The following is a 25579-nucleotide window of genomic DNA, read 5'->3' on the forward strand; positions in this document are numbered from 1 at the left end:
GTATTTGTCTTCATACTTGGACACTTTACAAGGGCTATTACCATAATTTGACCACAAGCATCACCATAGGCACATATTAAATTATAAATATGGTTATTGTTGTAAAAGGCAATATATATTTATATCGTTTGCTCATAACCTATAAATAGATTTTTTTTAACTGTGAATGCTTCCATGCAATTTGATTGGCTATCATTTGAGAAGTTATTGTGTAACTGTGATTTCAATTTTGAATGGCCGCAAAACCAGCGGCCGTGACTCGCTCAGTGTCTGGTGGCCCTGACAGAAAGTCACTTGGTGTGTTCAAGGATGCTCAAATGTTGTAGCTGATCTTCAACGGATTGGAGTTGTGATTTTTAGATGATGTTGGAGAACATTGCCAAAGGCAAGGGAGGAGTTAATGATGTCAGTAGGGCAGAGGAGATGGATCCAGTGGGCAGGTGGGTGATTTCATGCCAGAAAGAATTTTGGAGAGGTCAGCTGCCGTTTTGGGTGAGACGAAATGAGAGGCGCTGGGTGGGGAAAGGTGCATGCTCCTTTCAGGGGTGATGGTAGAAGAAGTAACTAGTTGGTTCTCGATGTTAACGTTTAAAAAAAAATCAAATGAATGAATTAATTACTCGTAACACATTTTGAACAGAACAAGAATAGATGGATAACAATACCAATTTGTTTGCATAGTGAGCTGTGCACTAGAGAATGATGCACTCAATTGATTGAAATTATTGCAACATGAAGATGCAATTAACATAAAAAATTTGATTTTATTCGGTTGAGGATGCTGTTTATCTAGTGTCTCGTGTAAACAAGCAGTAATCCACCATTATTTTCCATAAACACTGAAATTATGACTACAGAAGATTTTGAACTGTGTTACAGTCTGTTTCTTTACTCACTCATTTGATTTCCAAGCTGACCATTCACTTTTCTGCCATTTGACTGGTCCTGTTCATAGCTCATGACTCATAGCACAGCAGAACCTTGTCACCCATCACTGCAGTGTTTACCGCCACCATGCTTTCTTACTCATTATTGACCTCCATATGACAACTGTAATTATCTGCTCAGGTATTGACATGGAGGAGAGGACCAGGCAGATGAAGATGAAAATGAACAAGTACAAGCAGGGAGCTGGCTCTGATTCACGTCTGGAGCAGGACTACCACAAGGTAAGAACATGTCCACACACTGTATACACCATATCAACATGTTAATGAGATTTGTGGGCATAATATACACCTCTGCTTTGCACACTTAGCAACTACACAATAGTGTGGATCTGTGTCATACTAGACCGTATAACAGCAATACAATATGGGTTCTCACTGGTTGAGCATACTTCCATGCACCTTCTAGTACCCTGCTGAAGGTGTGGGTATAGCTGCTGTTTCATGGCCAAGATGAAAATGATACTGATCTTCCTGAATCTGTGATTCAATTTCTCCTTAACCCCATCAATATGTGGCCTGCACTTATGGACACCCTTATAGGCAATCCATGAGGAGAATTGAATCCCATTCGCTAAGAACCACTCAGGTTAATGTTGACTATTGGCCTTCTTGGTCTCACCATCGTTGCCCACATGGGAGTCCCCAGCGGGAATGCTCCACAGAACCACTGCCAAGGACTCCAAAAAGCGTGACGACTGAGCTGCTGTTTGGTGTATAAGCTGATGCCAGCATTACTCTATCATAACCACGTTTGTAGGTAACACAGGGCAACTCCAAACTTGGAGAGTTCAACCCTTCTCAAGTGGCCTAGTTCTAAAGCCCGAGCTGTGTGTCGAGGCCAGCCGGCTATATCTAGCTGGAGCCTATTGACCTTCCATATGAGCTCCTTGTCAGAGAGGGAACGTTCCACGTCCCTTGAGCCAGCTGGTTCAACTGTTGTAAAATAAAGGAACGTGACTTCGACAGTTTGCAGAGTCAAGTGTTTACTACTCTGAAGTGATCATAGACATGTTTAGAAGGCTTGACCACAGCCTGCTGTCTCCCAAAGTGTAGCTGCCCAGCTTTCCTTTTATGTCTGTGTTATGAACACTCTCACTTTAGAAGCAGTAAGCGTGCTGTAAAAAACAGAGCACCTTATGAATTGTTTGTTGAGTAATATACTTCTCGGAAGCTCCATTGGCAAACAACATTCTGCATTTCTAAAGAAGACTTGGCAGTAACTACTCTTAGTCACACTCAACACTAAATTCTACTATTAACATTCCTCAAAGACCGTGTCAGTGATATTATTAAAAGCACACACACTTGGGTAGCATTCCAAAAACATACATGTTACATTAACTGAAGAGTATCATTGGACACTATTACCTCCAAAGCTCCTTGTCGAAGATGAACTTGGGTTCACTGCATCCTCCTAGGTAGAATTGCTTCCATTGGCATCTCCCACAGTACTCTATCCTGCTTTCATTCATACCTCAAAGAAAAAACTCTGGTCATTCAGCTCAGGTCATTTTCATCACTAAAGGTATGCCCCAAGGCTCTGTCCTGGGGCTTCTGCTTTTCAACAGTTACCTCCCCCTCGGCCCCATGCAAACCACTCTCCTCCCTAGGTCTATGCTAACTATATATTTGTATTTTGACTTTGTTTATAACATAAGCAGACAAATAGAGATTAGACTAGTCTCGTGTATCTTACGCTGTGTTTATGGAATTGAATTTATTCTGCTTTTAAACTTCCAGGAACACCTTGAGCTTCTTTTTTCTTTTCATTATATGTTTATTTTAGTGACATTTTTCAAATAATTTCCATTCTGATAAGCTTTAACTGTAGAGGATAGGTAATCACAGTATTCATACAATAAAACTACTTTTTTTATTTACCGCAAGCAGTATAGAAGATGGATGAATGGGTTGACATTAGAATAGTACTGAGTTGTTTACTTCCGCTATTTTGTGTTATTCCCCCACCCGCTCTCCTTGACAATATCATTCTTCTTTCTGCTCATGGTGTATGTTTTTCTTTCCCTGCAGCTTGGTAGCTGCCCTTCAAAAGGAAAACGGTGTTCTTGGAAAACCTTATAAATGTTTCCATTCAAACAACAAAAGAACTACAACCTGTTTTCTCCTCTTTTCAGCATTCCAGTAGAGATCCAAGGGGTTCAGATAACCTGTCGGCAAAGTCATCAGACAGTGATGTTAGCGACGTGTCCGCTGTGTCGAGAACCAGTAGCGCCTCTCGGTTCAGCAGCACGAGCTACATGTCTGTCCAGTCTGAAAGACCACAAGGAAATCGCAAGATCCGGTAAGCTGACCTCAACTTTAAGGGAAGAGTGAATTTTCTTTTTTGCACTATAAACCCAACATGCTGTTTTCACAAGTGGACAAACTCCCCAAAGCTCAAATGTTTTATTCCTGTGTATGTTCCCATGTACAGACATTTTCAACAGTGAAATTGTTTGTACCTGGTTGAGCCTCAAGAGGAAAATGCACCAGATAGCACTGTGTCATTTTCTCACCCCCAATGAGTTCAGGTTTGGCTCTGTTGTAGAAAAATCTTGAACCAAACAGTTGAACTCTGCTGCTTTTAAGCTGTGGGAGAAGCTTGTCCACAACTGGTCTTGACTTCTGAGATAATCAGAAGACATTGCATCATTTTGGTGCTTCTTGTATCAGATTAAGAAATAAAACTAAAAAATAATAATAATCATCTTGCATGATGCTTCGCAGTAGATCTACATTTCTGTCTTCTGTTATTGCTCTGCCTGCTTTTGATTTTGGCTGAATTGTTTCCTTGTGGTTAGCTTTTTTTTTGTCACTTGACACTTCTCATGCTTTTGTTTGGTTTTCTTTCTGCTGTGCATGTGCTGCTGTCTTGCTTCTGCCTCCATCTACAGCCATTTGCGATCAAGGAGCCAGTCGCGGGAGGGGGATGAGCATTTAGTTGATGTGCTAGAAGAGGAAGAGACAGGCAGGAGAGGTGGAGGTGAAGGGACAAGGGTCAATAAAGACGGGCTCGTGCAGGGAGAGAGAAAGGGATCAGGGAATAAAGTAGACAAAGACAAGCGGCAGCATGAAGAAATGCTGATGAAAGAAGACGACTTGCACCAGAGGAGTATCTCAGAGACTGACCTCAGGTAACAAGCTTGGCATCCTCGAACTGCAAACTCCTACTATTCAATATCAACCTCAGTTTGCCCTGATGCCCATTTACTTTTATGTGAAGGATTAGCATTGTGCATGCTTCCTTAACGGTGTTGAAGCAAACACCAGCATTTACTAAACAAAATGCCCCATTATGAGACAAGCACAGAGAAACCGAGAGAGCGCTCTCAGATCAGTCTGGGTGTCATTGAAAGACGTAAAGCTAGCTCAACTCTCTACATCTATATATTGTACTGTATCTATTTTAGATTTGTTAGCTCTCTGGAGGTTGCGTTCTAAACTCGTACACATTTCCTTCGGCCAAATTACAAATGGGAACATTTTACTAATACTTTAAATTATTCTTTTTTTATGTGTCAGAGCAAGGGCTCTAGTTATTTTGAGTAGAGTACAATCAACGATGGTCCCTTTATTCTAACCGCATGAGAGTATTCCTATTTGACAGAAATAAAAAGTCAAGACCAAATCAGGGCACGTTTATTTATAGTTCGAGAGAAAGGCTACACTGTCCCAACTATGAAGTGGAATTCACAGCAGGTGCCAAGTCGGTTCTACTTATCAACACAGTAATCCTCAGTATCTCTTTGGCCTTGAGCAAAACAAATTACAATAAAAGCAAGGCCCCCTATTAAGGCCTTTACATGGCACCTATGTAAGACTGCAAAACACATTTCGGAAAGAAAGATGCAGATCAAAGTAGATACGTTTTCCTATATTCAGGTTAAATATAAATGAGCACCCAAGAGTATAGACAGCTGTAATTTGTTTTTACTTGATGGCTGCACTGTGTTGCTTCACTTTGTGTCTGTGCTGCTCAGTGTCGTGTCAGTGTTTTGTCCTAATCCCTCAGTGTTATTTTGTGCCTGATACTTTCATTTTCCACAACATTCCACAACTTTCCCTCGATCCACCCCAACCTTATTTCCAGCAATGCTACCACCATTATTATTGCCCGTCAGTTCACTTTCAGGAAAGAGCAAAATATTTTTGAAGACATATTTAGGCAAATATACATAAGTAAATAATTTTAGAGCTTTAGTCGCACCATTTTATTTTCAAACATAATTTTAAAACTTTGCTGAAGGGGCGGGACGAACACGGAAGTCCCGGTTCAAGATGGCGGCGACTCTACCCATCGCTCCAATTCTCTCTTCAAGTCCAGGTTCCAACTCATGTTCTACTTTATACCATATGTATGGTCAGCGCTATCACCACTTCTTGTGGTGAGGAACACATGATTTCACAAAACTGAAAACAGCAAAATGACCCAGATATATGCTGGTGTTTCCCAACGATGTTTACCAACCTGTTTTGGGACAGATTGATTAGAAAAGCCATCATGGTTTTCGATAAGGAGCAAAAATTATGTTGTAAAAAAATTTGTATCACATTTAGTTATTTTCTGGACTCTTAATCCATTTATTAAACCTTTTTAGTATTTGGCCCCAACTCTGCACAGGGCAAAAGAACCTCAACTTGGGTGGTCCACCAAATGCTATCCCACACTCATATTAGCCTACACACTGAACTAACTTACTTTAGGCACAAAATTATATTTTACTCCACCACAGCTGGAAGATTAAATTTTCAATCACTGAAATTAGCCACTTAAATGAAGCTGCAGGTTGCCTAAAATGATCAAATGTTTGTTCATTGCTCATCCATGCACAAACCATGAAAGCACTGAAGCAGAGTGATTCAACAGAAACATCGCTACAAGGTACATTTACTTGTGACTCATCCCCTATGTATTCAGGTCACAGTGTAAATACACATCTACTGCGCATTAAACGGGCCTGCTAACATTGGCTTGGTGTGCAAACATCACAAGAGCCAAATGTGTTTTTAGTCTCATGAGAACTTCTGTTTCACAGAAACACAAAATACACTTGCACACCAACATTTGCGCTCACACAGTTTTGTTGTGTCCCGTTGACTACTCGTTGAATTTCAGTTTCCATTAATGCATTTAGATCTCGCATCTCTTCTTCAAATATGGTTCACCATTATTGTTGCCTTGGTAACTGTTCATTCATGGAAGAGTAAAGACCAGTGATTTCAAGGGCAGGGACTTGGCATCACTTAAAGGGAGGAGAAAATATTTGCTTAAACCCTTGTCCATCCACACCATTTCAACAACAACTTGTCTAATGGGCAAAGGAGAATTTATATTTCTGGGGTGAATTATTTTAAAAAGAATTACAGACTTTCATTTGACTTGATTTGTATACACTGCATTGACAAGCAATCATGCCTGTTTGATTAGTTTAAGAGTATATCAGATTACAAGACATGTGTCTTTATCTGCTTCACTAGATTAATAAAGGGTGACAAATAGTCCATTATTTATAGATTGTTAATTTTGAGAAGATGATTTTTGGAAAAGATTGATGATCTTCTTTACCTTTTTTTTACTGCAGTTCTTCAGTATATAGTAGGTACATCCAGTATGAAGATTTCCATGTATAACGAAAGTTTTATCTTGGAAATATTTTGATGATATTGTATGTTAGAGTATCTGCATGAACAGGATCATTATGTTCCCTGGCTGCAGAGTAAGTCTGAAACCTCAAGGCAGGCCAACATTTTCAAGCAGGCACGTGTACCATTTGATGTGCCAAAGCATTCATAGAGGAAATGGAACTGTAATAAGAGTAGGAGTCTTTTGTTTTCTTTTTTTTTACTAATGTATCTTGATGGGAGATTAAATTTTTCTATATCAGACTAAGGTATTATTAAATCATTATCTAAATTCTGCAGCTTCGTGAGACCTTATTGTACTATTAAGAAATTTGGAGGGGAAACAAATCATCACAAATCTTGTATTCAGTTTAAGTGTCAGATCTACTTCTGCTTGGGCAAAGTATAGCTTGTATTGTCCAAGAATAAAATTAAGGGGTTTATGCCCCAGACTTTGGTTTTAAGGACTGAACCATCTTGGGCTCTGTGAGGCTGTTTAGAGGGCTTTGCTCTTTGAATGGGAGGCACACAGAGGTATGGAAAATAAATCAAACATTTAAATAACTTCGAGGAAGACGGTGACAGAATAAGTTGTGTTTTGTTTTATAAACTTGCCCTGAAGGCGTAGCAGCTGAATGTAAATCTTTATGCCTATTCTGCATAATATGTTTCAGAAAGTTGGTGCAGTCCTGCTATGAGGCTATATTCAAAATTCATATTGCATTCAAATTATTATTAAATGTGAGTCAGCACACACCCGCCACTGATTCATCAAATACAATTTAGTTGCTCTACTAGGCTTTTCTTGACTTAAAAACTTTTTTTTCTTTACAACAGATAGCTGCATGTTTGTGCTCACAGTGATTGATATTTCAAACAGTTTATAATTCCCCCCACCTTGTCTAAATAAAGTTCCAGCTGACAAAAATAACAATCCCAAAGCATAATGATGCCACCATGCATGTTTTGGGAATTATGCACAAACATTTTAACCCTGGGAGAATATAAAACAGTGTCACGTAACCACATTATTTCAGTTGTTTATTTTTACGTAGTCTCGCGAAAGAGTTTTCTTGAATCACATGGTTGAAAACATTTATCTTGGTTTATTTTTCATATCCCAAAATAGTGGCATTTGAACAGTGGTTGTAAACACGTTTTATAATCCACTGTATATAAATGATGGTGTGACAGTGTGTCCTGTTTTATTCAACCACTAAGTATTTTTCATGGCTGTGTGCTTGAAAGTTTCTGAACGTGCTGCAGAGCCATGTTAGCCTTTGCCAATGCCCTGAAATCTTTTGGCTGTATTAACTAATCCAAAACACTGTGGCATTACAAGTATTCAATATTTATGTATAGAGATGGACTGATCCACAGCAGAGCCCATCTGCACGGGCACCGACATAAACACTTTTAAAATGCCGAGTGAGTCGCTCTGTTGTCCACACTGTGGACATCTGTCTTATTTTACTAGAAACAGGAAACCAAATGAGATCTAAAAGGAGACAATCTTCAGTGCTAGGCTATAGTTCCATAGACCTGATCCTTTTCCAGTTTGAATTGTCTGAACAAGCCCATACATATTATATATGTAAGTGAGCAGATTTTGCAGAGCCCAGTTTGAGTAATTGATACAATTGAAAACCACAAACCAAATGAGAGTCCTTGAATTCTCTTCAAAAGAGTAAAACATAATGAATTTTGATCAGTAGATCAAGGGTTCTATATTCATCTCATCAGTGATGCAAACCCCATGACACAAAATATAATTTGTCTTTTAAAGATAACATAAGTGGATGAGCTAAAATAAGATCTTAATTTGGGCTATGGCCTAGATAGGAAGCACTCGACTTGAGAATTAACTCTCATGGCAGACCAAAGTGAGAATTTATGTAAGGTATGACACGAGATGCAACATAGGGATTGTTTCATTTCTACCTTTATGACGTGTGGATAAAGTGGTGGTCTTGTAAACTGTAAACGGTTAGTCTGGTAAACCACATGATATTGCTACAGATTTTTCGAAACGCTCTAAAGACATTTTAGGCTTTTATAAGCTCTGCATTGAATTTGGAAAGAGCAACTGACAACCCACTAACCACAAACTTTACTCAGCGGTTGCCCTAAATCATTCATATTACAATCATATCACATCATATTCTTTGAATCTTAGATGTAAAAATAAACTAGTAGCCTCCCAAATGTCCAGCCCACAATATGTGGTTGAAAATGATAATAAATGCAACATTCACTCTACACAGGCAGCCTTTTATTAAGCAGATACACTCTGAGCCCGTAAGTCATCTATATTGTAAGTCATGAATTCTTGTACCTGAACTCTCTCCTTTTCTCCTTTTTATCCCACCCCCATCTCCTCTCACTTTCCTGTCTCCATCCTTTCTGCTTCCATCCTTTCCTTCACTTTCTGTCTCTCTCCTCTCTTATTGCATCCTTTCCGCTGGCCTCTTCCTGTCCTTTGGCCTGTTCTCTCTTTTCTGTTCTCTCCTGCCTCCCCCTGTCAATGGTGGTGGCTGACAGTGACTTTGCATCCAAAATGAAAAACAGGCAGATGGGCTCGTCGGGCGGCGTGAACATGACGAAGAGCACCAGCATCAGCGGTGATATGTGTAACCTGGAAAAGACAGACGGCAGCCAGTCAGACACAGGGGTCGGCACGGTAGGAACCGACGACAAGAAGAGGCGCTCCAGCATCGGTGCCAAAATGCAGGCCATGGTTGGCATGTCACGCAAGAGCCGGAGCACCTCACAACTCAGCCAAACAGGTAGGGCACCGCGCTGACCAACAGCATCTCTACCGATGTGCATCTGTCCTGTGGCCTTCTTGTCTCTCCTACATTGATCTCTGTACTCACTTTTTATTCAGCATGTCCTTTCCCAACCTTTTTACTTAGACAGGCTTTGGACTTGGCACAGGCGAGATGAAGCCAACAACGTGACTTTTTCCTCATTTCTTCCTCTTTCCTCTAGGCTATGTCAACTCCTGGAAATTCCTCTCCCGTTTCCTCATTGCATGTTGTTATTATAAGTCTTATTCCGTTACTGCTTCAGAGTTTCATGAATTATGCTGCTGCTGCTTCTACAATGATCGTTTTGCTGTTTTATTTTGGAATATGTGTCACAGCTGTTAGAGCTTTGTGCTGTTGCCATGTTCCTGACATTTCTGTCAGTCATCTGATTCTAATTTGAATATGCCTGGTGGTGTTTTTGAACACTGCCTCATATTGCTTTTGTGTTTCAGTGTAAATGAGAGAATGTGTTCTGGTAACATTACACACACAATTTTTTTTTAAAATATAATTAAGATTTCTCAATTTTTTTTTTACTTTTTTCCATTTGGAACTAGTTCTGTTCTATGAGTTATTGCTATTCTGTATAAATAAAACGTGGTCAGGCAATAATAGTGGAATAGTGGCTAGAACTGACGTTAGGAATTCCGGTGGAATTAATGTAAAATTCCTGACTTGTGTTTAGTTTCCTTTTTGTTTGTTTTATTGAAGCAATTGGGGCTTACTAGATTTCATGACTTGGCAGTACCCAACAAAGGTTGCTGCCTAAATGCCTGCTGAATAAATCAAGAGTATGTAAACAACAGTAAGAGAGGAGATGTAGTTCCAGGACTCGTTTGAACTCAAATAGAACGATGTTCTCCAGATGAGTGAAGGTTGGCACATTGAAAACGTGCACAACAACAACAGCAATGGTTAGAGGTTCAAATTAGGGTTAGGGTTTCAAAATAGGGTTAGGATTTCAACCTCGGGTTTAAAACTAGGGTCAGGATTTCAACCTAGGGGTAAATGTTTTAAATCTTCTGTTGTGTTTTCAAAGCATTTTCTTTGGCCAGAAAAGCATATGGTGGAGGAAATCCATTTTGGGCTCAATGGTATGATGTCCACGTTTACGACATAACTAAGTTGAGACATACCGTACTTTCACATAGTGATAGTTGTAACTGTGATATTAGTAAGCATAATAACTACTTGTTGAAAATGTGAACTTTGTGGTCATAGTGCTCTTGTGAGTCTGAGAAGGCACCAGGGATTATCGTGCCTGACCATTTATTGTTTGTGGATGAGGAGAAGGATTTTAAATAGGTTTCTGAACGTCTAAGGATGCCAGTGTTGTTGAGGTATCACTGGAGAAAAACGTTTTGTCCTCAATCCAGTCTGCAGCATTATTCTTTGTTCTTAGTTTTTGTTTTCGCACCACGTGTAGTGATGCCCATTGGCAGCAGTGAGCTAACCGGGTCGAGTGAGACGAATTGTGTTTAATCCACCTTTTCTAGGTCCGTCTCCATGTGGAGCAAGCAGAGCTATCCCTAAACAGGGCTGCTGGGTCACCCAGGGCCCTGCCGGACGATGCTGGTGTGATGATGACATAGTTGCATAAAGGCCCATTTCCAGCAACCATCCCTCCAGTGTTCTAATGGTCCATTTTGTTTTCTAATTGTGTTAGAAGGCTAATGCATGATTAGAAACCCCTGAAAATCTTTGTGCAATTATGTTATCTTGGAAAACACTAAATTGTCCGGGTAACCCCAAACTTTTAAACGTGTAATTTATGCTCCAATTACATTCATACAAACAGTGCAAAGCGGATCAATAGAGTGGTTTAGTTTTTGGCAACACATTTAAACTAGACCGAGTTTTCATTTGTCATTTATTTGTTTGCAACCCATCAAAGGAAAATTCCATTCACGTTAATCATATATATATTTCTTTCATACCATACAGAGAAGCAGACCAAACACATGCAGACTTTCAGGAAGAGCTGTCAAGGTAATGCCATGCACAAGCAGTACTGTCCACTCGAACTTTGAGAGAGAGCGGGGCCTTGTTTTACATTAAGTCATTTTTAGATTGACCAACACAGAAGAGGATAAAATTAAAAAATTAAAAATACCACTCACCATTACGCTGAATGTAGTTGTAAATTCTTAACAATATTTATAATATCAACAAGTTAGTATTTATACTAACAAATGTTGGATATTATTGTGGAATTAAATCAAGGCCTAGTGCAATGCACTTGAACCAGGCTATACCCTGACTACCAGGCCACTGTGCTTATGTTGAGACTAATGAACTTCCAATTTTATATTTTTAGACTCTTAGCCACAGACAAAAAAAAGACTTCCTCTATTTTCTTCCAAAAGCTGTCAGTCAGTGAGGAAGCTTGATGAGACATGACCTAAAGAAAATGGTAAAATCAGGTTTAGTATAATCCTGCTACATACAATAGTTTATTTTTTAATACGGTAATCTGACATTATTTATCCCTCTAGAAGTGCAATGATTTATTGAAAGTATTGGATTAATCAATAAATATTTTGATCATCATTTAAATGTTTATAAACCTTATTTCATTCAGAATTGTCAAAATCTGCGAAACTCTCGACAGTAACCATCCTCTGATTGGCATAGTCCTCCATGAGAGCATGGTTGAATGAATGAATGAATTAATTAATTAATTAATTAATTAATGAATTAATGAACCATACTCGATGTAAAGTTGCTGCTCAAACTTGAATAACTAATTTAGCGTTATTCTGTCAATGAAGGTTATTTTATTTTGCAGTGCCATATGTCAGCGATATAATGTAAAGGAGGGGCTGTATGAATGTCGGTAATTAGTACAAGTCATGTTTTAACTGCAAGTCTCTGTTTAAGCGCACGTTTGTGCGTGTCTGGCTGATATCACGACAGTGTGTTGTGTTTAAAGTGTCCAGGTCCAGACTTGCTTTGTGACGCTCAGGCTAGTCTCCGGCCTCATCAATCACGATGAGGGCCCCTCTGCACTTCTGGGATATTGCGCTCTTCTTCGGTTGTGGTAGAACAGACGGCATTTTTCAGATTCCCATCATCTGAGGTGTTTATGATTTCCTGTTATGTTGTCGCTGTCCTTTTGGTCGTGACTGGGACCACGTCACAGTCTATGCTTTAATGGTAGTCTCTAGTCATCATGCTTTGGTGTAACCTAAGATTTTTTTGTGGGTGGGAAGCAAATAAGGACTTTTTCCTTTGAACAGTAGATGAAAATCTTAAACCCAAATTAAAGAAAAATAATCTAATTTATATATGAGGTTTCAGCAACACATCAATTAACATTCTGCCTCTGTTAGAAATGATCTGGTGATTAGCGTTCGAAACGCTTTAAAAACAACACTACAATATTAGGCAAAGGAATTGTTTACTGTAGCCCTTAATGAGGACATTACATCTCTTCGCACTTCATATTTGCAGCAGTTCTAATTAACTCGTAAATCATTAACACGTGTCACGTTCAGTACGTGTTCTACTGGAACGTTTGTGAAGCTCATTTCTTCTTCTGCCCAGGTACAGTATGTGGGTGGGTACAAATATACTTCACAAGTGTAAAAGTTAAAACATCACGTGCTGAATGTTTTGCTTAAGCATTGCCATCTACAGTTGCCACGTGTCCTTTGACGCATTTGGCAGAGGAGAGTGAGACAGATGGGAGACTAATTGTTGTATCTTTCTTGCTTGACTTGGATCATGACTTTGTTCTCACGTGTTGGAACCGCATATTGCCCCTATTTCTTTCATTGCCTAATTTCAGTGACTATTGTAATTTCATTAAATTCTGACCTAATATACTTCTTAATTAAATACATAAACCTCAGTCATCAGAAGGAGAAACTCAGAGCAAACTTATATAAAACAATGTAAAAGTTTAAAGGTCCAGAACTTGACAGGAATTGGCAGGTCCATTTAAATTAAACACAATAACAAAAACTCTCGTCACAGGTTTAAAACCCACCATAGCCAATAGTTTTGGGACAGTGAGCCCAATTTCTAGTTGGCCAATTTCTGGAGACTGAAAACATTTGATTGACATCAAGTGATCAATAGTGCAGCTTTCTATTTGCATTTCTATTTGTATTTCTATTTGAATTGATTTCACAACTTTGAAGTTAGCACCATTTGTTTTGACCTACCCGTTTATCCACGTGAGCAAAAGTGTTAGAATGTGACGTAATAGTTTGTTGTTGTCGAGGTGTTCCCTATTTCATTGATCATCTAAATATTTTGTTATTTAATTTCTATGTGATTTGAGCTTCGCCTAAGAAAAGAGGAAATAATACTCAAGGCCAATACAAGCCACATGGAATTTTGTGAAAAAATAAAGCACCGATCAAGGAAAACAACATCCACTGACAAGAAAATCATGCTGGACTCTGAAAGACCCTAAAACAGCTGCTATTGATACAAGCAATCAAAATCAGGGCATAAACCAAAGTACCAGAGTTTGCTTTGTGGCAGTCGATGAGGTGATGAATAACCATCAACAAAGTGATGGCAAAGCTAAATTTGAGAGAAACCAAGAGCTGCTCATGATCCCAAACAAGCTCATCGGTGAAAGATGTGAGATTAACTGTTTCCAACCACCAAAGAAACCTAAGGACCAACCGACGTATTGAGCTAGGAAGCAAGTGGATAGGCCTTCACAAGAAAAGTGCAAGAAATGAAGCCATTAAATATGACCCAATTACTGTTCGTAAAATGTTCTGTTTTGTCCAACTTGCCGCAGATGTGAAAGTGTCGCATTACTGTTGGCTGTGCTGACCTAGATGAAACCTTAAGTGGTACACTTGTGGAAATAGGTTGCTGCATCTCAGTGTGGACAACTTTTGCACCAGTGCTCATGCTACAAGAAGCTATGTGTTATTGTGCCATATTTTCAAAGGTGTTTTGCATTTTCATATGCAGCACCGCATTGCAGTTGCAGTGAGCATGTGATTTGCTCACGTGTGATTGTGGCCATTTAGCAAGTGCTTGATAGTTTGGCATGTACCATTGAGCAAGATATTGAAGCATTTGTCCTTGGGGTGTCAGCCAGTTAATTTACATGCAGTCCTTCCATTGTATAAATGCAAAAGTTAAGGCTTTTTTGGAGGGAGGGGTCAAGATGTATGAATCCAGACCAGTGTGATGAACAGACCACAAGGGAAGTATATTCACACTAATGTAAACAGAGAATGAAAGAGTTTTTTTTTTTGTGGGATTGTGGTTTACAATCAATGAAGAGAAACTGAAGAGCCTTTTGATGAATGGAAAATGACGTTTTTAGGTTGAACATGTGAATGTGATCATCTCTTTTTCAATTCCTCCCAAGTCAACACAGCTGTGTTATGGTAGAAATGGTAGGGAGGACAATAAAAGGAGCCTGACCTGGCACGTGCAGTTGGAGTAGCTGCTACGTGGCTGAAGCCGACTCACGTAGCAAAGCAGCAAGCTGGCAGACGGAATGACAGCTTGTTTTCACTGGCCTCTGTGGATAGCATGGGGATCTGAGGGGATTGTGATACCGGGGATGGAAAATGAATATGAATGAAAATACCAATTATGAATAATGCAAAGAGCAAAAAAGGTGAGCAGAGGGAAATAATTCGTCAATGAAGAAAGCAAGGTTTTATATTGGGGGGGGGGCACTGAGAAGGGAGGTATCTCCATATCTCTGGGTAGAGCTTCTTTGCCCATACTGTCATCTGAGGTTTAAGAAGGCTGGCCCTCTGATTGGTGGAGCGAGAATCAGCTCCCTTCCCTCCCCCTAGAAAAAAGAGGTGCTACAGGCAGCTTCAGGCACAGTCGAAGTCGCAGCTACTGAGGCAACATCCACATCTCTCTAGACAGACTAGCAAACGGCCAAGATTTGTTAGCCTAATTCAATTTTGAAGCGTGACCTATTGATCAATCCAATCACCGCATTGAGGACGAGTGCAAGTCACTATGGGTAGACAGGGGCACGAGTCCTCTGCTTCAGCTGCTGGGATGCGTATCCAACGCTCTCAGAGTAAGATAAGCTTGTCTGCATCGTTTGAAGCGTTGGCAGTCTACTTCCCCTGCATGAACTCCTTTGATGAAGACGATGGAGGTAAGACGACACTGAGGGATGCTGTGCTTTAGGAAGAGAAGCATGTGGGATTAATCGATTGTGCTTCAATTAACGTTGTGCCTCGGTTGTGCCAACATGCAATTCTGTTTGTCAACCAGGTTGTCAATCTGTCGTGAAATACTCAGCTAAAAAATTTAGTACATGTGATGAGTGATTGCTTTAATTTTACTGTGTTGTAGAGATCCTACCAGAATATGTTGAATTTATACTTTTCACAGTTGAAGTATTTATAATGAAGAACACACACACACAGGAAAAAATTAATTCAGCAATATGTCTATGGCTATTTCATCCACGTTACACATTGTCAAATCCGGTAAATTTCGAATTCCCTTGTCAATCATGTACAGAACTTATAAAAATGTCGGCTCCATTCTCCCTTTTAAAGTGTGCAGCGGAAAACAATGCAAAATGAAGTATATCTATTTTAACACACCCAGCAAGGAGGCTAAACTAATTCATTTTGAAAAAAGCTGTAGCGACGTCTTGCTGTGTCATCAAACTGCAGGTTTATCAAACAACAGTATTTATAAAGACAGTATATGTGTATGCTGGGAAACCAAAAAGCATTCAGCTTTCAGAACTTTCTAACGAAAGCTTTGTTATATTAGCTTCAATCTATATCCAGTGTTGCTGTTTACCATGTTTTACTTGTCTCGTACACAAAAAAAATTACAAGCAATATAATTCCTACCTATTACTGGGACCCTTTTCAAGCATGTATCGAAAAATATATTTTTTATATGACCTTTATATTTTGGCTCTGGTAGTTAGCCTACTTGTGCTTTGTTAATATTCACATATTTATGTCACAGGGGACTTCTGGACACTATGCTTTGTTGTCTAATTTATTTTATATTTGTTCAGAGTGAGTACGTTTGAAAAGCAACAACTTGCAAGCTACTTAATTCTTGTTGTTGTATTGCGCAGCTATACGGGTAGGAGTATTTTTCCATCCTCTTTTTTTGCTTGTATTTTGGAAGCACAGTAAATGCTGAGAAACATTGCGTAGCAATTCAGAAAGGGAATCCTATGAAGCACCTGGACAAATATGTCAGCAGGAATATTACCAGTTCAAAATAGTACTCAGTGATGATGTGCAGCCAGACGTCATTCAGTTTCTGTCACCGTTGTTCCCAGTTGCAGTGAGCAGGATGAAGAGGCAAGCTGGATCACTGAGATTTCAAGGCTAAATGGTTTCACATCTGTTTCTTCACATGCAGAATGCTGTATGTAGATCATGTCGGACTAGTCGATAAAAGGCCCATTCTAAGGTGATAAGATAGACAATAACACGCTTTACTACGTATGTGATCACTATCATACTGCGTATCCCACACTGGGCTACTGACTTGCAGCGCTCCATATTTAGCTATATTTTTATCTCAGACGGCATTTGTTAGTGAATCATTGATCATTGTAATGTACTTCGTTTAGTTGCGGTACGTCTGACATAGGTGCATCCATGCAGGCTGGGAGATGTGAGCATGTGAGCAGGCTGATGGAAGCAGTCAGCTGTCATGTTTGATCAGCCAGATGAGACAGATGTTGGATATTTGTAGATGGAAGCTTCAATATTGTCCGGTGTGACATGAACTAACAGGAAAAAATTTTTTTAATATTCAATGCCAAAAATGACAGTCTTTCTTTCTCTTGTGCTTTCCTTTATTATGTGCACAGAAGCAGGAGGCAAGAAATTGCGCAGCACTATCCAAAGGAGCACAGAGACAGGCTTGGCAGTAGAAATGAGGAGCAGGATGACCCGTCAGGCCAGCCGAGAATCCACAGACGGCAGTATGAACAGCTACAGCTCCGAGGGAAAGTAAGCAGACAAAGCCTTCAAAGATTTCCTTTTTTTTTTTTTTTTTTATCTTCCGAACTTAATCCAGCTGCTTAGCTCATATTATTTGACATGGATATAGGTTTGTCTCCATGGTAACAAGTGTTTTTTTGTGCTCCAGTCTCATCTTCCCTGGTGTGAGGCTTTCTTCAGAAGCCCAGTTCAGTGACTTTCTGGATGGGCTCGGGCCCGCCCAGCTCGTCGGACGACAGACGCTGGCTACACCGCCAATGGGTACGAATCTCTCTTGCTTGGAAGCATTTCGTCATTTTCTGCTCCTGGTTCTTTTATCCCTCTTTAAATTATAAATATAAATCTTGAACATGTTTTTAGGTGACATCCAAATTGGCATGGTGGAGAAGAAAGGAGCACTGGAGGTGGAAGTCATAAGAGCTCGTGGCCTTGTGGGAAAACCAAGTTCCAAGGCACTGCCAGGTTAATAACAGGCCTTTTGACACGAAAAGCATCACGTTGACAAATAATGATGACATTTTACTTGACGTGTTTTATTTTCTCTTAGCACCCTATGTTAAGGTCTATCTTTTGGAAAATGGAGTCTGCATAGCCAAAAAGAAAACAAAAGTAGCAAGAAAAACCTTGGATCCTCTTTACCAGCAGCAACTGCCGTTTGAGGAGAGCCCTGGAGGGAAAGTTTTACAGGTGAGAAAAGTAAAAAAAAAAAAAAAAAAGGATACCTTGCCTGAGGTTGCCCCATGTGTTTGACTCTCGTGTTTTACATGGCTTCTTTTTAGGTGATTGTCTGGGGCGACTATGGACGCATGGACCATAAATCTTTCATGGGAGCAGTTCAGATACTGTTAGATGAGCTGGACCTGTCCAACATGGTGATTGGCTGGTTCAAGCTCTTTCCTCCCTCCTCGCTGGTGGACCCAACTCTCGCCCCCCTGACAAGAAGAGCTTCCCAGTCTTCGCTGGACAGTTTCTCACGGTCATAGCAGCGCGCAGACTGATAGCGTTGTTGTAGCAGCCCAGTGTTGCGATGACAGGTCACGCCCCCCGGTTACACTGCATGCTTGATGTTGTGTCTTCTGAGCCTGTTTCTAGGGGTGCAAATGTGATCCTGTGTTTTGAGCAAAAACGTTGCACACGTGGTGCTCGTGGCGAAGCGCATCGCAAGCGCCCGGCGGCCAGGATCGCCGGGCCATGTTGTTCTTGCTGTTGGAAGGAAACTGGAATGGACTCCTTAGCACGAGGAATCTGTCATTTCCAGCTTTTCATCCAATTCGAAGCCATGGGGGTCGGTACTGGGAACCGCAAAACGGGTTCTACAGAAACCCTTTTTCGAATGAAAAATAAATGTTTGTCTTTGATTTCCATTTTTGCTTTGATTTTATTTGTTTCTTTTTCCTGTTGTCGTTTTTTATGTCTGAATGGGGGTGACGGTGGTTTTCACCACCAGATGCTTGGTCGTGCCCCACCAACAGGTGAGGTTTTTGGAGACCATTACATAGGGTGAGGTTTGTCCCACCTTGAAGCCACACCCCCCAAAATCCTAAAAGAAAATAGCCTGCAGACTCTTGGTTTATATGCTCAACCAAACTGTGCTGGAAACTCACCAGACAACAGTAATCAGAGGCAATATTGCAGCGGCTACAAATCACCAATAATGAGTCAAACCCCCAGAGAAAAGGTGTGCAATCTACCATCTTGATTTCATTCTTTCTCTTTTGATATACAGTATTGTATGAAAAAAAAAAATATCTGAGAAAAATATATTTTCCCTTTTTAGTTCATTTGCATGAATACAAATTTAGCTGAAGACTAAAAAAAAAAATTTTTTTTCTGGAGGCTGTAACATGCAAAAAAGATGAAGAAAAAGAAATAAAACAGATCAGCCATTTCAATTTCAACAATTTTATATTATTTTTTAAGATACATTTCACTAGTGCATGGTTTTCAAGGGGAGTGAATGCAACATCATGATTAAAAGAGACAAGTCATTGTTCATCAGTCCAGACCATTCATGAGTCAGTAAGATAAGGCTAACAAAAGGAACATTTTGGACTATTTAACAGATAATGTTTTATGACGAAAAAAAAAAAGTGATAATGACAATAAATGTAAATGACTTATTTCATTGTGAAAAGGCTCAGATAAAGATTATGTGAAAATGTACATGTTTCTCTTTTTATTCCTTCTCCCAGGGTACTTCACATTGTAAGACTCATTTCTACCAATGTCCCCTGATAGTGTTTGGATTTGGTCTGGGCCAGATCTAGTTATTTTACAGTTCTATATTGTTTTGGTATGCATTTTAGTTCAAATTTGATTTCTTTAACAAGCATGTTGAAAAGGATTCTCTGCAACATGGCTTGGGCACACCTTAAAGTAACTCAGCATGTTTTGATATAGGATGATATTTGGAATTTTTGCAGTTTCTTGTACAGTGCATGTCAACGTCCATTCATTTTGCTCCCTCACGTTAAATTCAATGCTACACCTAATTACGTTCCAATCATCCATTGACCAATTATTAAAGTTTTTAACAAGACATTCCACTCCCAAGGTCATATATATTTTCTTTGCAGATATTGAGGAAAAAAAAGTGACAAGGAAAATATTTTCTACTTAATGGAGTTGAGACGTTGTGATTACAAGTGTATTTTGTTTCAGTATTGTTGACCAACATGCAAAAATATTCTGTATTGGTACAGCAAAAGGTCTATACTGTACGTAATCAAGAGGCAGCAAACCTGTAAAAAAAAAAAAAATGTGTTGCTGGAGTTCAATACAAGCACTGTTTATGAGATGAGCTAATCACAAGTTCAAATAACATGGAATATTGCCACAGAATTTCTTTCTTGTTTTAATGAAAATGACATTTATTTAGTATATTTTTGTTAGTTTTCTTTTAAAAGCCAAGACCTGATTATTTTTTATTTTCTATTTTTAGTAATAAAAACGTCTCATGTCTGGGAGGCTAATGAATCGTATAGCTGCAGTATGTCTGAATGAAAATGAATCGGGGCATTATTCCTTTTCCACACGGAGATAAAGAATTTTAATGTCCAAGGATTTTTTTTGTCACTGTAACAATCTGCAGTATAGAGTTTACTTTTTGATTTCCATTGTACATACATACATAGATGTCAGATTTTAAATAAACACAACACTCTTCTGGAGCAGGAAAAATGCCTCACATGATGAAAAAGACATAAGTTATTTATGCTTTTGAATGCCTTTTAATTTTCTCTTTTTGTGCAATGTGTTAATGCCAAGGCTATGTCTTGGTTAAGTATGGTCGAGTACAGAGATTTATGTAAGTTATTTTTCAAATTAAAAATAAAAAAATGATATTACACTAACTCTGATTGCTGTGTGACTGTAGGTTTTAGAACAAACAGCATGCACGCACTTATATTGGTTTCCTCGGCAACTGAATTCGGGGTGGCGGAATTATTATCGTTAAACACGTATCCATATATTTTTCGATCTCACTTATCCTCATTGTGGTCATACGTGAGCTGCTTTCAAGCTGACTTGAAGCCAGAAGCAAAGTTTAAAGAAGTCTAAACTATGGAAGGGATAATAAAGATTTCATGTATATTTCTGTGCACAGTGCTTAAATCAGATGACCAGAATGTCTGCTTTAGTGGTAGCCATCATCAGAGACACACTGCATGCTTCTATTTGTGGAAACACAGTCCGGAGTCAGTGATTGTAAACACTACATTCATTCATTCATCTTCCTAACAGCTTATCCTCACAAGGTTTGATGGTGGAGCCCAATAAATGTACTTTAATTAGAAGTTCATGGACGACGCTGTGTGTATGAGGTGCATGAACATGTCTCCAGAGACATACCCCAACCCGAGAAACCTTTTGGAAAATAGCCACAACTTACAAAACAGTTGGACAGTGCACTCGTTTTCAGAAATAAGCAGTCACATGGTTTCGCAGTAGGTTCACACTTGATAGGGAGGCATGCAGGCACTCCATAGACCCATCTATTACTATACAAGGAATTAAAATGTAGATTTTTATGCTTGAGTGTTGTAGTAGCGTTTAGCAATATATTAATTGTTTTGTTTGGGTTTTTGTTTTTATTTGTATATGTAGCTTTTGTGGCTGATTTATATTTTATAAATAGTGTAATGTAAAGAGAAGAAGAGCAAATAGGAACCAGATATTTATTGTTGCCGCTGTCAGCTTTGCTTGTGCTTATATAGCAAATGGAGAAATAGTTGACCTGGTGTTTCTCATTATACGACACAAACTTGTTGGACTACTCACATGACTCGTCTCATGTCATTCAGACCTCTTTGGGAGGCTCCTGTAGTAAATTTGCTGTGTCGAAGAAGCCCAAAAAGTGTCAGCTCTGAGACATTACAGTAAATAATTATTTTGAAATTAATTCCTCTGTTTGAAAAGACACAGAACACACTGTAAATCTGTCTCCTTCCATTCTTCCCTCCAATTATCTAAGACGTTAGCAGAGCTTGATTTGTAACCTGTTGGCAAGATTGCCAAATTCCTCAGCATCAGGCTGCTGGAAAAAGTCTCAGATGGTCCAGAATTGTGCCGCACGTGAGCAAGCACCACTGGATTAAAGGGCTCAAAGTATCTTAATATTTCTCTAGGACGCTGCGCTCCCATCTGTTACTCTACGAGTAGTTACCTTCTCTTTTCACAGTCATTTGTGTTATAAGCCATTTGTGACCAATACGGAATATTTATTACCCTCCTTATAAGCATACAACCAGACATGAAAAGAAAAACAAAGGATATAAAAAAATATCTGCGTGATAATGGCCCGTGCAATATTTGCATTGCAAAGATGTGAAATTAATTTTATATGGAATTGTTTACTTTTATGTAACTTGGACCAGATGCAACTTTAAATGTGGTATCCAATGGTGAACAATGGCATTACTAACACTGAATAACTTTAAACATATGCAGGCTGTACATGAAAAAATATGAGTTAGAATTAATAGTTAAAACATAGATTTCATTCATTAAATTGAGCAGGTTTAGGTACGTACATGTCAGATATTGCTGTAATATCATTATTGAAATACAGTATTCAACACCCATGTCATATCTTTAATATTTTTCCAAGATAAGTACATATAAGAATTTGTTGAAATAGATGTGTATTGTTAGTTTACAATGAGACATTTATTATGATTTGTTGCTTCCTTCTTTTTTTTTTGTTTGTTTGAGAAAAAGATGAAGATGACTGTACAGTATTATGACGAATGACTGTGGTTTGTTGCCACATCCTGTTTCAGCATTATTTAAGGCGATGGTGAACAATACGCAGTAATAATAGATGCAAGGCTACATGCCTCAAGTTTGTACTTTAGAAACAAAATACACAGCACAACCATCTGATTAAGCTCATCCCAGAGCTCTTCTTTATTTGAATTCCTGGGACTGTGGACCATGATCACCAAGGGCCTAACTGACCTGAGGATTTTGGCTGTGGATGTTTTTACCAGTGATAACAGAGAGGGCTTCAAGAGAACCACCGTCCTCCTCCTCTTGTGTGTCTTCCCAAGCCTCCTCCTCAGTGCTTTACTGCTTCTGTACCTTTTCTTCACTCTGACTTGTGACCTAGCAGTGTCCTCGGGGATTGCTGCCCTCTTTGGGGTGCTGTTGACACTCGGCCTATTCCTGTCACAGACGGTACGATGCTTGTTCACTCTATTTGTCATATCGCTTTTCACTAAGAAGAGTCGTAGTCTCCTGCTAACCGCTGGCACAAGTGTAGTTGTCCTTGGAAATATTCAAAACACTATGGAGAACCTCACAGGCTTGATCAGGAGCATGATTTGCAACCTGAGGGCCAAAAAAGAATCAGTCATTGCTCCCTTCAGAAACTATGTGGACATGTTGAAATGGCTGGCTGATATTTTACTCGGGGTGACGGATTTCGGCGTGGTCAAGCTGGACTCCCAACTCAAAATTTCACCCAAAGTGGACTTGGAAAATTTTCGGGAGCGACTCACCCAAGTCGAATTGAAGTTGAATCAAAGTGTCAAATATGCAGTGAATTTAATAAACACAGTATCCACTGTGAAGGAATATGTTTATCCTCTCATCAGCATACTGGTGCTCATCATCTTTATAACCTTGCACGTAAGAAATTACTGCAATGACATGAAGTACAAAAATAATTTCATCAGTAACAAATTTATTGACTTTGACAAGAAGCAGAAGGCGCAAGGAAAGCAACACGTACTTCCTCTCACATCAGAGGAGAAGAAGCTTTACCCATCCCTCCCTTCCCTCCGTCCCACCACCCAGGAAGGAAAAGCTCTGCTAAAATTTGGCATTCCAATTATCACCCATTTGATTGCTTGGGTCATATTTATAGCTGTGGATGCCGTGTTGTACTATTTTGTTACTATTATAACAACCAAGCTGTCAGAGATGGAACCATTCCACGTCCCTCTGCGGCTGAGCCTCAAAGTAAGTCCTTTAATTAAACTCTGAGTCAATTGTCACGTCAATTTAATGAATAAACATGATGATGTATTACTTAAATAAATACTTACATGCAGTAAGACACTATTTCATTCATATTTTTTTAAATTTGGAATATTATTTGAAGCTGATGTCAGTTGCTTCATCTTAGTGTTGCATTTGAACACCCACTCAGCTAACCACAAGTTTTTGTTCCCCTTGATGACAATAACAACTGTGGGATTTCTTTCATACACCCTTGCAAATTATATTATAAAATGTTATCTCAATAAAATAAAATAAAATAAAATAAAAACGTTTGTTGTACTGTTGTATGCCCTAAATGTGAATTGCTTTTTTCAGGGGATTGCGACCTTAATTGGTCTACAATTGAGTGAGGAAAACCACCAAAAGGACTTTTCTTATTCTGTGACGCTGTTTGAGAAGCAGTGCCTCCCCAAACCCAAACTCCTGCTCAACAACTCTCTGGTCCCATTGACTGCCATCTTGCTGACCTTGCTCGTTATGGCCCCTGTAGCGGCCAAGTTGGTCCAGATCAGGCTCATGGTGTGTGAGAGATTTTACTGCACCGCTGCAGAGGAGAGGATCAAGTATCTGCATGCCAAAATTCTGAGGAAGAGGTTAAAAAGGAGGCGGGAGAAAGACAGTTTTACATCACTCATCACCAAGGTATGAGTCACAAAATAATGCACAATTGAGGGGGAAATCCTGGATGCTAATCTTTCTTTATGGTTTTCTCTTAATAGCCACATTTCTGGTGTCCATTGCTTTTCTCAGACGAGGTCAACACGTGAGGAAAGGTTTCTCCATATACACAACAGTGACTGACACTATAATGTATCTCTGTGGGTATATATATATTCATATACATATATAAAATATTGCACATTTTTATATTGTTGTAATGTATTTGTTCCATACAATCTGCATGTATTATCTAAACTTGGATCAACAATGTATGTCTTTATTTATATAATGTTGATGTTATGACACAGATTTTTTTTTCAAAGAAATTAAATATCATTAATATAATGACAACATTTTCTGGTTGGAACATGTTTGTTTTTGTCAAACAATATTTTCAATACATATTGTCACGTTTTGTCCCCGGTTGTTTTATGATGTGCATATTGTCATAGTTTCTGTCAGTGTCTGTGTGCTCGCCCCTCCCTTCCTGGGTCTACTCTCAATCTATGTACTAATCACAGTCATCTGTCTCTCGTTACCTGTCGCGTATATAAGTCCTGTCTGCGTGTCACGCCCTTTTCGGGTTATTTCTTGTCTCATGCTCTGTTGTCGCTAGTTTCTTGTGTCTTCTTGTACCACGTCTCGGTTAGTTTGGTTTTTGTTTGCCAGCCCTGTCAGTCAGTCCTGTTGACTTTGCCGGTTCTGTTGACTTGTTCCCTTTATCCTCCCTTCCAACTACCTGTTCCCTTCAATAAACCCTGGTCCAAGCTGCATTTGGTCGCCCTGCTCCATTCCGATCCGTGACACATATACGTAGGTATAAATTGTGTGTGTATGCGTGCGTGCGTGTTTCTGTGTAAGATATCTACCGAATGTGTCTATTTGAATAGACAGAGGTACTTGCATAATCCAAGACAGCTGTCCTTTGCATGTGCAGTGTAGGCCCCCCGTCTACCATTTGCACCGTGCTGTCACTATGCATTGACATCATACAGGTGTTTTATAAAACAGGGACACTTGGAGTTTTGCATCCTTTGCATGACTACCAATGATAATTTTAGCTTTGTATTTGACTTTCATAGAACCAATT

General features: G+C 39.3%; 2 protein-coding genes across 51 annotated transcripts in view; both read left to right on the forward strand.

Moving 5' to 3' along the window:
- rims2a (regulating synaptic membrane exocytosis 2a) overlaps nt 1–20675 on the forward strand; it is a 90907-nt gene extending 70232 nt beyond the window's left edge. For 23 of the 50 annotated variants that reach the window (XM_037273688.1, XM_037273692.1, XM_037273673.1 and 20 more), the window contains 10 exons: nt 1069–1169; nt 3086–3252; nt 3845–4084; nt 9141–9358; nt 11327–11371; nt 17190–17331; nt 17471–17583; nt 17683–17784; nt 17870–18009; nt 18102–20675. In XM_037273688.1, the coding sequence (XP_037129583.1) occupies nt 1069–1169; nt 3086–3252; nt 3845–4084; nt 9141–9358; nt 11327–11371; nt 17190–17331; nt 17471–17583; nt 17683–17784; nt 17870–18009; nt 18102–18305 (1472 nt within the window). In that variant the 3' untranslated portion in view covers nt 18306–20675. The other 27 variants (XM_037273695.1, XM_037273696.1, XM_037273711.1 and 24 more) reach the window with 9 other exon arrangements.
- A 1763-nt stretch (nt 20676–22438) lies between these two features.
- Nucleotides 22439–25565, forward strand: LOC119135804 (dendritic cell-specific transmembrane protein). The gene is made up of 3 exons (XM_037273738.1): nt 22439–23787; nt 24145–24471; nt 24549–25565. The coding sequence occupies exons 1-3, from the start codon at nt 22759–22761 to the stop codon at nt 24594–24596; spliced, it is 1404 nt and encodes a 467-aa protein (XP_037129633.1). The 5' UTR covers nt 22439–22758; the 3' UTR covers nt 24597–25565.
- The last annotated feature ends 14 nt before the right edge of the window (nt 25566–25579 follow it).

The sequence above is a fragment of the Syngnathus acus genome, chromosome 16 (assembly GCF_901709675.1).
Source record: "Syngnathus acus chromosome 16, fSynAcu1.2, whole genome shotgun sequence".
NCBI lineage: Eukaryota > Metazoa > Chordata > Actinopteri > Syngnathiformes > Syngnathidae > Syngnathus > Syngnathus acus.

Bases quoted from the DNA above. Each gene is read 5' to 3' on its own strand.
- LOC119135804 (XM_037273738.1), top strand. From the start codon at position 22,759: ATGATCACCAAGGGCCTAACTGACCTGAGGATTTTGGCTGTGGATGTT. The intron at 23,788-24,144 runs GTAAGTCCTTTA...TGCTTTTTTCAG, and splicing joins CTCTGCGGCTGAGCCTCAAA to GGGATTGCGACCTTAATTGG. The intron at 24,472-24,548 runs GTATGAGTCACA...TTCTCTTAATAG, and splicing joins TTACATCACTCATCACCAAG to CCACATTTCTGGTGTCCATT.